The sequence below is a fragment of the Anomalospiza imberbis genome, chromosome 23 (assembly GCF_031753505.1).
Source record: "Anomalospiza imberbis isolate Cuckoo-Finch-1a 21T00152 chromosome 23, ASM3175350v1, whole genome shotgun sequence".
Lineage (NCBI taxonomy): Eukaryota > Metazoa > Chordata > Aves > Passeriformes > Viduidae > Anomalospiza > Anomalospiza imberbis.
The window spans coordinates 5942055-5955135 of NC_089703.1; the positions used below are offsets into that span (position 1 = coordinate 5942055).

The window sequence follows — 13081 nt, forward strand, 5'->3', positions numbered from 1 at the left end:
CTTGTTTTATAAATCAATGTGGAGTTTATCTGCTGCATTCCATTAGAGGACTGGAGTTACCTGAAAACCCCAGGGTCATCACAAACTGTGACAAAGGACAACTTGAAATAACAGTCCTGGAACAGTTTCTGGTTTATTTTTAGGGGTGGTTTTTTGTTGAGTTTGTTTTGGTTTGTTTTTGTTTGTTTTTTTTTCCTTGTAAATTTGTAGAATTAAAATACATTTTCAATTGTTTAATAGTGTGAAGGATTTCATTGCTTCACATGCAGCAAAGTGGGATGTTGGTGACAGTAAAGAGAGTTTATTTTTTATTTAAAGTAAGTAAATTGTTTCTGTCTGAATATATTTAGGGCAAAAAGAAAAATGACAATTCTGAGGTTTGTATCCTGTTACCTTGGAGAGAGCTGGGCTGGGTTTGATACTCCCTGACCAGATTTTTTTGTTCTGTAAATGTATTTACAGTGGTGCAAAATTACTCTATTGTTTTATAAATCAAAAAGATTTAATATGGAGACTTGAAACTTTATTTCTTGTGAAAGTTTTTTTTGTTTTTTTTTTTTTTTTTTTAATATATGCCCTTTTTCCATCCAGAGAAGAATTCAGCTTTAGTGGTTGTGCAAGGCCACATTCCAGCCCTTTCTGGGGAAAGAGGAGAGGAGGAATCATGTTGGAATCTCATCCTCTGGAGCCCCTGATTTGTGAAGCTGTCACTTTGTTTTGGGAACAGGGAGATCTGGAAAACACCACATTTTCCTGCAACCACAGCTGGGCACCAGGCCAGTGAGGGATTAACTCCAATCCTAAACATTTTATCAGTTCCAGTCCATTTTGGAGAGTTTTCCTGGGGAAAGGCCGTGGGGCTGGAATGTGGATGTGCTGCAGTTGTGGTGAGTTGGGAAAGCAGTCTGGTTGTTTTCCTGTGCAGGAAGACAAAACTCCCTGTTCCCCTCAGCCCTGAAGGAGAAGCAGCTGAACATTCCTGATCCCAGAAGCTTCCCCAGTGAAAAGCAGGAGTGCAGGGAAGCTGGGAGGGATTGAAACATCACCCCACTGCATAGTTTGGCTATGCCATGGGATTGTTCCCTTCCCAGCTTTACCAGCCACTCCTGAGCTCTTCTCCAGCTGAATGTGGCACTCTTACCTCATCCTGAGGGAAGAAATCAGCTCATCTCCCACAGGACTCAAGGCTCAGACCCCTCAAGGACCAAACTGAGAGCTCAGACCCCTTAATTACCAAAGTGAGCAGCTCAGACCCCTCAAGGACCAAACTCTGAGCAGCTCAGACCCTTCAAGGACCAAACTGAGAGCTCAGACCCCTTAATTATCAAAGTGAGCAGCTCAGATCCCTCAAGGACCAAACTGAGAGCTCAGACCCCTTAATTATCAAAGTGAGAGCTCAGACCCCTTAATTACCAAAGTGAGCAGCTCAGACCCCTCAAGGACCAAACTCTGAGCAGCTCAGACCCCTCAAGGACCAGCTCTGAGCAATAAATTCCTCTTGGGATAAGAGGAAAATCCTCAAACCACAGGAAACCACTTGAGGGGAAGAGCTGTTCTGTGGCTCCTTGAACTGAATGTGTTGGAATGTACATCTGAGGAGCAAAACAGGGTTTGTGTGATCCTCATCCTCCTGACAAGTGAAAGAAAAGTAAATTAAGGCTTAGCATTGTAATTTCTTCTACTTGCAGTGCACTAGGCTGTAAAAAATGGCAGGAAAACACTCAGGGAGTGTTAAACTTGTCCTCTTCCTGCCATCCCACTGTCCCAGGGGCTGAGCAGAGTCTGCTCCTGGTTTGCAGCAGTGCCCCACACAGCTCCATCTGACAATTTTCTTACAAAAAAAAAAAAAACCACAAAGTTTTTAATTCTCTGTACAGCAAATAGTTGATAAATTCTTTAAAACAAATCTGGAAGAGTTTGACATTCCAGTAACCAGTCCCAGAATCTCTTTTGCCCAAGGTACCGAAGCAGCTGCTGGAGAATTCAGTTGCACTACTGGAAATTAAACCTAAAATGCCAAAGAAAAAACTGGAAACAGAAGGAGCAGGAACTGAATCCGGGGCTGGGTCAGTGCTTCAGTCTGATTCTCCAGGAATAAGTGGTCAGGATCCTTTCTTTTTTCTTCACTATGCAAGTGTAAGTTCCTTCATTAATTGCATTTGCAATGATGCTCATGTGGTCTTCATTTAGGGCTAAATAACCTGGATAGGAATATTCCAGAAGTTCCTTATCTTTATACCAGCTGTCAGAAGAAAAAGAGTGGAAGTTAAACTGAATATTAGTTATTTCAACTAATAAATTTTGCTGAATAAGTGTAGAGCAGAGACTTTACCAAAACACAGTTGAGTTTTACTCTTTATTTCAGGTGGATAATCAGGATTAACAGGGCATAATCGTGAGTTATTTTGGAGTTTGAATCTCTGAAAGTTGATGGGAATTTGGGTCCTCAAGTCTAAACCAACTCATGGATTTGAGCAAACCTAAATTTTGGATACATCCAGAACCTGTTCATACTTCAGTAACAACCAGTTAAGCAACTAATTAAACAACTAATTAAAACCTGAAGGGGTAAATTTAAATTTTACAGGTTTTTTGCGGAACATAAAGAATATAAATATTCATATTTAAAAATAAAAGTATAAAAATATAAAATTATTTAAAAATACAGTTATAAACATATAAATATCACATATAAAATAGAAAATTTTAATAAATATTTTGCAGAATATAAAGAATATAAATGTTCAAGCCAGGGAATTCAGCTTGAGAGTAGGAATTAGCTTTGTGCTATATATAAAATTGGATTTTATCCTTTTTGGGCTCCAGATTATAAACTCCATTCTTCTTTACCCTGTTTTTGTCATTCTTCCTCATGGATTTTGGCACGTGAAGTTTCCTAAGGCCTGGAGAAGGACAGAGCACTTACTAGACTTTGCCTTTCTTATGGATGATCTTCTGCCCGCAGCGGAAGGTGACGTTCCTGCCCTCAGAAACTGTCTTGGTTTTGGTCCTTGGTGGGGGCAGAGTGGGGGGCACTGTTGGAAATGGGAATTCTGTCCAGGCAGAGAAGGAAATGGCAGCAGTTAAGGAGCTTTAGCCACCTCAAAACCCTTTCACAAAACCATTTAAGGAGACTTAAAAGTAATAATTTAAAAGTGCCTCCTCTTGCTGAGCAATTCTTGGGTAGACAAATAATGTGACTGATGTGCAAAGATAAAAACTTTGTGGTGTGATAAAAATCATCTTGTGCCTTTTGCAGCTATGGAAGAGGATGTGCACATTCCAGTGTGTGAAAAGCCATGGAATATCTGGGTTTGTAATTATCTAATTGCATCTTTCATTAGTATGACCCCAAAAAAATAAACCCTCTGTGCTGAAGAAAGAGGCACTGGTTATCTAGGATCTCCTAAGGACAGCAGTTTTTATCTGAACTCAGTTCCACAGCTGCAGCAACTTGCCTTGCATTAGTTCCTTACCTGGATCCATAAGCTGAGGCTGGAGAAGGTGATTAACATCCTGTGATTAATCACCTTTCTATCCTGTTCTGGGGAGCAGCTCCAGTCCAGCTGTGCTGGAGGTGTTTTTGTCTTGTTTCTGCCCCATCCCTGCCTCAGGAGCTGCTCTGCAGCCCCTCTCTCTGCCTTGCTATTCCCTGGCTCAGCTAAACCAGAGAGGAGCAGGACAGTTTAATGTTCCGCTCCATAAATGTGGAATTATTCCTCGTTCCAGGCCTGGATCTGGACTCGGAGATACAAAACACCATCTCTGTTGTGCTGCTTGGAGCTGGGTCACTTGTGTCACTGATCCCTGGTGTGAAATGAGGATCCTGCCTATCCCAGCCTCACTTTTACCTCCTCCCTCTGCAGCCCCCAGCCCAAATCCCAGAGAAGCCCCTGGGTACCGTAGCAGAAGTGAAATGAGGATCCTGCCTATCCCAGCCTCACTTTTACCTCCTCCCTCTGCAGCCCCCAGCCCAAATCCCAGAGAAGCCCCTGGGTACCGTAGCAGAAGTGAAATGAGGATCCTGCCTATCCCAGCCTCACTTTTACCTCCTCCCTCTGCAGCCCCCAGCCCAAATCCCAGAGAAGCCCCTGGGTACCGTAGCAGAAGTGAAATGAGGATCCTGCCTATCCCAGCCTCACTTTTACCTCCTCCCTCTGCAGCCCCCAGCCCAAATCCCAGAGAAGCCCCTGGGTACCGTAGCAGAAGTCACAGGTGGACGGGCAGTGCTTCTTCATCAGCTTCCTGCGCTTCTCACAGAAGCCTTTTTTGGCCCACGATGGGCACATAAATAACCTGTCCTTACAGCCTGGAACAGGAGGAGATGAGGAGTTAGAGGGGCTGGGGGAGACTGAACAACCAAATTTAGGTGAAATGTCAGGAGGAACAACGTGGAGCTGGGATGGGGAGTGCCGTAAAGCAGCAGCACGAGGTGGGGTGTGACACCACGATTGCTCCACAGCGTCCAGCTGCCGCTTGAGGCACAGCCCTGCAGAGATTGAGCCCCTCTCTCACCGTAGAGCCTGTGGATTCCCCACACCTCGTCCTGGGAAATGCTCTTCTTGCCCGTCAGGGTGGCGTTGATGTGCATGAGGGCGTTGGGGTTCAGCGAGTGCATGAGGCCCAGGGCGTGTCCGATCTCGTGGGCTGCCACGTGGACCAGGTCTGTCAGCCACACTCCTGGGGGAGGGAAACCAGCTGGAATTGTGCTGTGCAGTGCTGTACAGCTCTGCTTTATCACACAGCTCTTCCTCGTGTAACACCAGAGGAAAGAGTTTGATGTCTCAGGTTTTGGCTTTTCTACTTTTCACATTCTCTGCTGCTTTAGTGTGTGGCTCTGAGCTTCACATCAGGGGATGCTGAGCTCTCTGCACAGAGCAGGGAGACAAAACAATTCCTTCTCCAGCTGGGCACCAAGGACAAACGATCCAAACCTCAGGCCCAGGAGCACAAACAACGTGGGCTGGAGAGAGGAAAACAAGCAGGATGGGACTGCATGGGCTGGAGCTGGAATGGGACAATGAACTCCAAGATGCAAATGGAGCAGAACTGATCATTTTGTGACCAATCATCCATTTTTTGGGACCATTTGGGTTCATCTTGGGTGCAGCCCTGGCTGGGCTCTTGTGCTGCCCAAGGTGGATCCATGAGGAGATCCTTTAATAAATCCCTGATTTATTCTTCAGCTCTGTCCAGCCTCTGCTCTAGCTCAGCCTTCACAAGGCATCAATTTCAGCACTAGAACAGCCAACACTGCCCCAGGTTCATCTCTGTAGCTGCTTGGGCCCAAATCCAGCCAATTATTTCCACGTGCTTCTAATTCCCAGCAGCAGGACCCAGAGCAGTGCCAGGCTCCAGGAGAGCTGCTGTGGACCAGCGCTGCTTGACCCAGTGCAACACCAACCCTCCTCATCCTCCTGCTCGTTTTGCTCCCACAGCCCTGAGCTGAAGAAATGGGGTTGGGAAGATTCCACTCTGAAAGAGGCTCTTGTTTGACCTCCACAGCCTGGAGTCAAACTCAAGCCTCTTGGCAGCATTCAGCTCATGGATTTTAACTAAAGGATGTGCCTGAACTATCCAATAATTTCACTAATTCCAGTAATTCCAGCAAGAAGTGGCCCTGCCACCACACAGTTCTGGCTCAGGGCAGAGGAACAACTACTTCCAAGCCCACAATAAAACCCCAACTGTTTCTGTTGTCACTTTCCCAGATCAGGCAAATCCCAGACTAAAATCCAAGCATTCCACGTGCTCCCTGTGTTAACCTTTCTTCCAGCTGAACCTGGTGTTGCCCAGGATCCAATACTCATGGTCATCAAAGTGGATTTCCCCGTGGGGTGGGAAGAAGGCGTGGGCCAGTTCCCCCGTGGTGCCATCGAAGCAGTGGTGGGTCAGAGACTCCAGGCAGTCCGTGTGGTTGATGGAGTAGAAACCTGTGGAAAAAGCAGCAGCTTGAGGGTTATCCAGCAGGATCAGCCTGCCCAGGAAACCCCTGGGTCACTGGGAAGGGGTCTGATGGGATCCCAGGTGTTTTCCAGCTTCCAGGGCCACAAAAGGAAGGATAAATGCAAAGCAATTATCAGAACTGATGGCAACACTCGGCCATGTGCTGACCCTGCATGTAGAGCTGCTCCCAGAGAACACAAATGAATTTGTTTTCCAGCAGGGAATGCTGAGCTCCTCTTGCAACACCAGGTGGAAATGATCTTTTTGAGACAGAAGCTGGACAGAACTGATAACCCCCTGGATTGTTCCAAAATTGTCATTTTGAACATAAACAAGCAGATGCCTTGGAGCTGCAGCAGGATCACAGTGAATCCTGAATGCCTGGAAGGGCACCTGGAGCTCCCACAGGTGACAGGACAGACCCCGGGAGCCTCATCATGATGGGAATGTGGTGCGAAATGAGGGTGAATCTGCTGGCTGGGCCACTGGCACCAGGAATCTGTGCTTCACACTCAGAAATCCCAGGAAAATTTGACATCTGGGCTTGAGCAGAAAACGCCTCAGCACTGAACTGTTCTAGGCCCCAGGAAATTCAGGAACAGCCGTGGAGGGGAGGAGGGAAGGGATGGAGCAGTGACTGCTCCAAAGGGATCAGCAAAAGAGAGACTGAACCCACCAGCAACCAGAATCCCTCACCTGCTCTGTGTGACCCTGGCTGTGTCACTCCACCTCCCAAAATTCACTTTCCCCAGCTGTGGAGTAAAATCTGTGAATTCTTATTCTCCCGTGGCTTTCCCCACCTGTGAATTCTTATTCTCCTGAGGCGTTCCCCACTTGTGGATTCTTATTCTCCTGTGGTTTTCCTCACCTGTGGATTCTTATTCTCCCATGGCTTTCCCCACCTGTGGGATCCCATCCCAGCAGCAGAATTTGAGGGCTCATTCTTGGCAAATGCCTGAAGCTTCCCAGCTTCACAGGGAGTGTTAATTGTGACATTAACATTTCCTTGAGCAGACAAAAGTAGTTTTTCTTTGCCTGGCTAAAGGCAAAGGACACCCCAAACCTTATCCAAGAGGCTCTGCTGAGTCCACACAGCACGGGAGGGCTCTCCTGCCTCCCAAATCCCGCATTACACGCCGGAATTGCTGGAATTACCACAGCCCACAGCTCCCTGGCCCAGTGCAGGATCCCACGGGGGGCACTCACCGATTTTGAGGTCGCTGGGGAGGTGCCGTGGGACCTCCCTGAAGCTGAACGGGGACACCTCGCTCCACATGCGGAACGCGGCCGCCAGCCCCCGGCGCGTGTCCCTGGCGCTCAGGAGGTTCCTGGGGAAGGACAGGATCCTGCAGGGACACACAGGGCACCCTCAGGAAGTGTCCTTCTGATCCATCAGGTTTTAGCTTTTCTATTTTCCACATTCTGTGCTGATGGATCAGGTTTGGGCTTTTCTGTTTTTCAGGTTCTGTGCTGCTTTAGTGTGTGGCTCTGAGCTTCACATCAGGGGATGCTGAGCTCTCTGCACAGAGCAGGGAGACAAACAATTCCTTCTCCAGCTGGGCACCAAGGACAAATGATCCAAACCTCAGGCCCAGGAGCACAAACAACGTGGGCTGGAGAGAGGAAAACAAGCAGGATGGGACTGCATGGGCTGGAGCTGGAATGGGACAATGAACTCCAAGATGCAAATGGAGCAGAGCTTCTAAAAGTGAGAGACATTCTGGGACCATTTGGGTTCATCTTGGGTGCAGCCCTGGCTGGGCTCTTGTGCTGCCCAAGTGTGGCAAATGGATTTGCAGAGAATTTTTAAAGTTTCACAGAAGGTTTATATAGTATGTATTTGTATGTAAATTTTGAGATAAGAAATGCTGATTTAGAAATGTTATGGAATAAGATAGAGATCGTTAAGAGAGAAATTGAATTAGAAATAAGTTTTAAAAGATGGTTTTCTAAGTAAGATTAGATACTTTAGTGAAATAGAATTATGGAAGATGTATTGTAGTAAGATCTGACACCCACAGTGGATCCATTGAGGAGATCCTTTTAATAAATCCCTACTTTATTCTTTAACTCTGTCTGCTTTCTGTTCTAGGTCAGCCTCCTCAAGGCATCAGTTCCTCAAACACCTGCAGGCTCTCAGGGGTCTTCAATCCATTTCTCTGGTGTTTCAAGCACTCACTGCAAGAAGTTTGAATCAGGGGTAGCTTGAGCTGGATGTTAACAATATTAATAACCCCCAGAGGGGTGAATTCATTCCTGATATTCTTTACAATCACGTCCTGGACTAACTACAGCTTTAGTTCCTTCTCTCCAGCACAGGTTCTCTTGGAAAACTGGTTTTATCCTGATCTATCCTATCTATATATATTTAATATATAATATAGAGAATATATTTTATATATATTAAATATATCAAATATAATTAAGTAAATATATTCTGTATTATACTGTATATTATATATTATATTATCTATCCCAGTCTGCTGTGCAGTGTTGCCAGAAGAAGGGAGATCTGCATTCCAGCAGCAGGGAATTCTTGTTCCTGACCCTTGTGCTCCCGTGGATGTGCACACACCGGTGTGGAATACTCTCAGGCAGAACTTTTTAAAAAGTTCTTTTTAAAAAAGAGTTCCAAACAATATGAAAGGTTTGATAGGAAAACAAGTCCTTTCCTTGGAAAAAAAAAAAAAAAAAAATTCAGGGGAAAAAAATCTATAGGGAAAGAGGTTATTTCCTTTGGAAAAAAATCCTAACCACTTAGGATAGAGACTCTAAAGAGGATTGTGCTTAAGCCACGTGGCAAACTGTGGGGAAACTCCTGGTGTGGGCTGGCAGGAGCCTGTTCGGGCCATGGAAATGCTCAGATGGCTCCCAGGAACTTACCTCGTCCCACGGGAAGATCTGCACTCAGGGAATTGCCTCAAGTGGAGCAACTGGGACAAGCTGGGCATATTCTCTATCCCCTCAGGATGTTTTTTAGCTATGCTGATTATGTCCTCCCCTGGTCCCAGCACATCCTAAAGGGAGCAGAAGGTTTTGTATCAAGCCAGGCTGTTCATGAGGGCAAACCTGGGTGCCGAAGGCTCTCGGGAGGCTGAGCCTGTTTGGGGTGAGCAGCAAGGGAAGGAGCAGAGCCTTCCCTCAGCACAGGACTGTCAGCAAGGGCTTTTTATTGCTGATTTCTCAGTTGCCTTTTCCCAAAGAGAAAGGGAGAGAGATTGCTAAAATCCCTCACTAAGCAGCACAACATCAGCAAACTCGGTTTTGCTGCAGGGAGAGCCAAGGGAGAGCTCAGCTTCGAAAAATTCTTGCATTATTTTTTTAATGGAGAGCTTCAAAAATTTGGGAATCCTCCCATTGCCTTCTGGAACAATATTCAAGAGTTTAGGGCTTGACTCAAGTGCTCAACTACTCCCACTAAGAGGGGATTATTCTGCCTCACTAAGAGCTCTGAAATCACAGAAACCCCGAGATCACCTTTCGACAGTGCAAATCTGAAAGGGTAAATTTAAATGTGCCAGTGATTACCCTGTGATTTCCCTCAGTGCTGACTGGGGCTCATAGAGAACTCTTAAAAAAACCACCAGGATAAACAGAATTAACCTCAACCAGGACCTTCTGAGGGAGGTCGCTGTTGTGGGGAGCCCTGCCTGCGCCCTGAACAGTTTCACTCCAGCGAGAGGTGCCGCATTTACCAAAACATTCCTGTTGTGGAGCGGCTGCAGCAGCTCTCCCTGCCCTGCCCAAAGCCACAGGGGCACGATCCAAAGCCAGTGGATACAGCAGGAGAATCCAGGCCCCAGGATCACTCCAGGGGCTGGTTCCAGGCCTTACTTGTAGGTGAGGTTGAAGTGGTCCCACTTGAGGCGGCCCGGGGTGATGGTGTACCGCCTGCTGCGCGCCGCGGGCCCGGGACGAGCTGCGCCGGGCAGAGCTGAGCCTGGGACATCTTCCTTAAAGACAAAACAGGAGCTGGGATGTGGATGTTCTCAGTTCCGTCAGAGAGGAAAGGAGAGATTTCTACCAGGCTAAGCCTGGGGGAAAGTCCGAGAGGAATGTAAGCATTTATGATCTCTCTTTCTGGTGGTGGTGTTTATAGACATGCTCTGCCACCGTGTGCTATTCACAGGGCACCAGTGGTGAGATGTTTTCACTCTAGGACCAATGGAACTGGTCCTCACCATGTGCTCTATAAAACAGCCATGTACTTTCTACTAAAGTTCTCTTCTTCTTTGCCTTCTGAACTTGGAGTCATTTTCATTCCCATCCTTCCTCAACAGTGACACTGGGAGGAGATGGGAGACACTCCAGGGCAGCTGATGCCTTAAGATTTTAGCCTTTATATTTAGCCTTTATATTTGTTTAGCCTAACTATCTCCAGTGCTGTACTGCATTAGTGCATAACTCTGAAGTCCATAACAGAGTGTTAGTCAGTTTTCACTTTTTGTCAGACAAAACAATTCCTCTAGGCCTGAGATCCAAGGACACCCCACAGCCTCAGGCCCCGCAAAGTACAAAAAAAAAAGAAATTAAATTGTGGGGGGAGAACCAGGGTAAATGACTTCATCACCTGAAGCTGTAAATGGAGGATTAACCCCGATATGTAAATAGACCAGACTTTTAATTATGTGGAGAACTCGTGACCATCATCCATGCTGGACTGGAAACCCAGAGGTTCCTGAAAACCCTCAGAGGCTTTTCACTGCCCAAGGTGCACCTATTGAAGGCCTTTAATAAATCCCCACTTTATTCTCTTAAAGCCTCTGTTCCAGGGAGCCAGCCCAAGGCACCAGAGTGCAGAATAAAAACCAGCAGGAACAGGACACCTGGGGGCTGGGGAGCGCCTCTGCCTCTGCCTGAGGGGTATCCAAGAGATGAGACCGGCCCTGCATCCTCCCAGAACATCCCAGAGCAGCTCCTCTCCTTCTTGGAGAGCCGAAATGAGCCCTCAGGAGGCTCCTGGCCACAGCAAGTGCTGCAGCTCTGCCTGGAAAGTTCTCATTTCCGCCTCTCTTCGCCGTCACTCCCCAGATGTCAATCTGAGAAATGACTAAAACAGGCAACTCTTTGTGCAGGGAGCTCTGAAATGCCCTCAAAGCAAACAGAAGCCTTGGAAAGCCTGGAGTGCCTTCAAGGCATGGAACAGCAAAAGACATGGGATTTTGTGTGACACGTCTGGCTCCAGCTGGAAAAGCCTTTTAGAACCTGGAGGGAAATGAATGGGACCCAGCGTGGGTTTTGGGGAAGTTTTCCGGCTCCGTCTCCCTTTTTTTGGGAGCTAAGACACGGAAAATTGGGCACCAAGGCACTGGCCAAGAGCCAGGGCCAGTGGCCATGGCACAGAAGAGCCTTGCCCAGGCACTCAGCACATTCCAGAGGCAGCAGGAGCTGTCTGCAGTTTCCAGGTGGAAGAAATGATGCCCTGAGAGCCAAACCCCACATCCCTTGTGCCACCAGAGCAGACAAGAGGCCCGAGGTGACAGCTCCAGGCCCTGCCTGAAGAAGCACAAGCACCTTTCCATGGCTTGAAAGCCTGGAAACCTTCTCCTGCCAGCCCCACCTCCCTCCCTCCCGAGCCAGGCTCAGCATCTTCCTCCCCTCCAAGGACAATTTCAGATTTTCTCCCTCCCCTCCATGGACAATTTCACATTTTCTCCCTCCCCTCCATGGACAATTTCACATTTTCTCTCTCCCCGCCAAGGACAATTTCACATTTTCTTCCTCCCCTCCAAGGACAATTTCAGAGGTCAATTCCAGCCAGGAAGAGCCGGCTGGCTTCTCCTCCTGCATGGAAAACTGTAGCTCAGCTCAGCTCAGCCCAGCCTAGCTCAGCTCAGCTCAGCTCAGTTCAACTCAGTTCAACTCAGCCCAGTTCAGCCCAGCCCAGCCCCACTCAACTCAGCCCAGCCCAACTCAACTCAGCCCAGCCCAGCCCAGCCCAACTCAGCCCAGCTCAGCCCAACTCAACTCAGCCCAGTTCAGCCCAGCTCAACCCAACTCAGCCCAGTTCAGCTCAAATCAGTCTGGTTCAGCTCAGCTCAACTCAACTCAGCCCAGTTCAGCCCAGCCCAGCCCAGCCCAGCCAGGCCAGGCAATGCCACATCAGCCTGGGCTGGGAAAGCAGAAAATCCCCAGAAGAGCCAAAGCTGCGGGGGAAGTGCCCAGGCCCCGAGCTCCCTGTCTGCCGCCCCAGCCCCTGACCCCACTGGGTGCACAATCCTCCTCTGGGGCCCTCTGCAAAAACGGGCTCACACAGCCCGGAACACATCCTGCTGCCCTTACAGATGCTCATCTATGTCGATCTTTTTATCTGTATTTATTTTATTACTATCTACATATACCTTTCTGATCTTTTTTTAATCTATAGATCCATTGTTCTGTTTAGAGTTATTTATAGGTTTATTTATAGCTATTTATCTGTTTGGATAAGCGATTTGGAGATTTATCTAGTTAGATATTTATCTATTTAGATCTATTTGTCTATAGATCCATTGAGGTCTATTTGTCTATTTAGATTAGATATTTAGACTTTTATCTAGTTAGATATTTAGACTTTTATCTAGATAGATATTTGTCTATTTAGACCTATTTAGATTTGTCCACATATCTATTATCTGTTTATCTATGTAGATTAGACATTAAAACATTTATCTATTTAGATACTTATCTATTTTGATCTAGTTGTCTACAGATCTGTTGAGATCTGCTTAGATTAGATATTTAGACATTTATCTATTTAGATATTTATCTATTTAGATCTATTTTGATCTGTTTAGATCTATTTGTCTATAGATCTACTTATCTATCTAGATCTTTATCTACAGACCCATTCGATATATTTATCCATTTAGATTAGGTATTTATCCACTTATGCATTTAGATTCCAGCCTCTAACCAGAGCACACCTGCACCTCCCTTTGACACCCCACTGCCCTCCCAGGCGTTTGAGGACCAGATCCCTTCTCCTCACCTGAATTTCCTGAACTCCAGCTGGATATTCCACAACTGCCAGCAAAGCCAGCACAGGGAACAGACACAAAACCCCCACCGTGGTCCTCCAGCCACTGCTCTTCTTCTGGTCCAGGGACAGGGAGCTTTTCCTTCTGCCTGCAGAAAGTTGTTCAGCCCGATCCAT

At 47.0% G+C, this 13081-nt stretch overlaps 1 protein-coding gene across 1 annotated transcript; it reads right to left on the reverse strand.

The window, feature by feature from the left end:
- Window positions 1-167: 167 nt before the first annotated feature.
- MMP23B (matrix metallopeptidase 23B) lies at window positions 168-13081 on the reverse strand. Its single transcript, XM_068212770.1, has 8 exons — window positions 12917-13081; window positions 9781-9899; window positions 7153-7292; window positions 5766-5933; window positions 4516-4680; window positions 4199-4309; window positions 2927-3053; window positions 168-2242 (listed from the first exon to the last, which is right to left on the reverse strand). The coding sequence occupies exons 1-8, from the start codon at window positions 13079-13081 to the stop codon at window positions 2068-2070; spliced, it is 1170 nt and encodes a 389-aa protein (XP_068068871.1). The 3' UTR covers window positions 168-2067.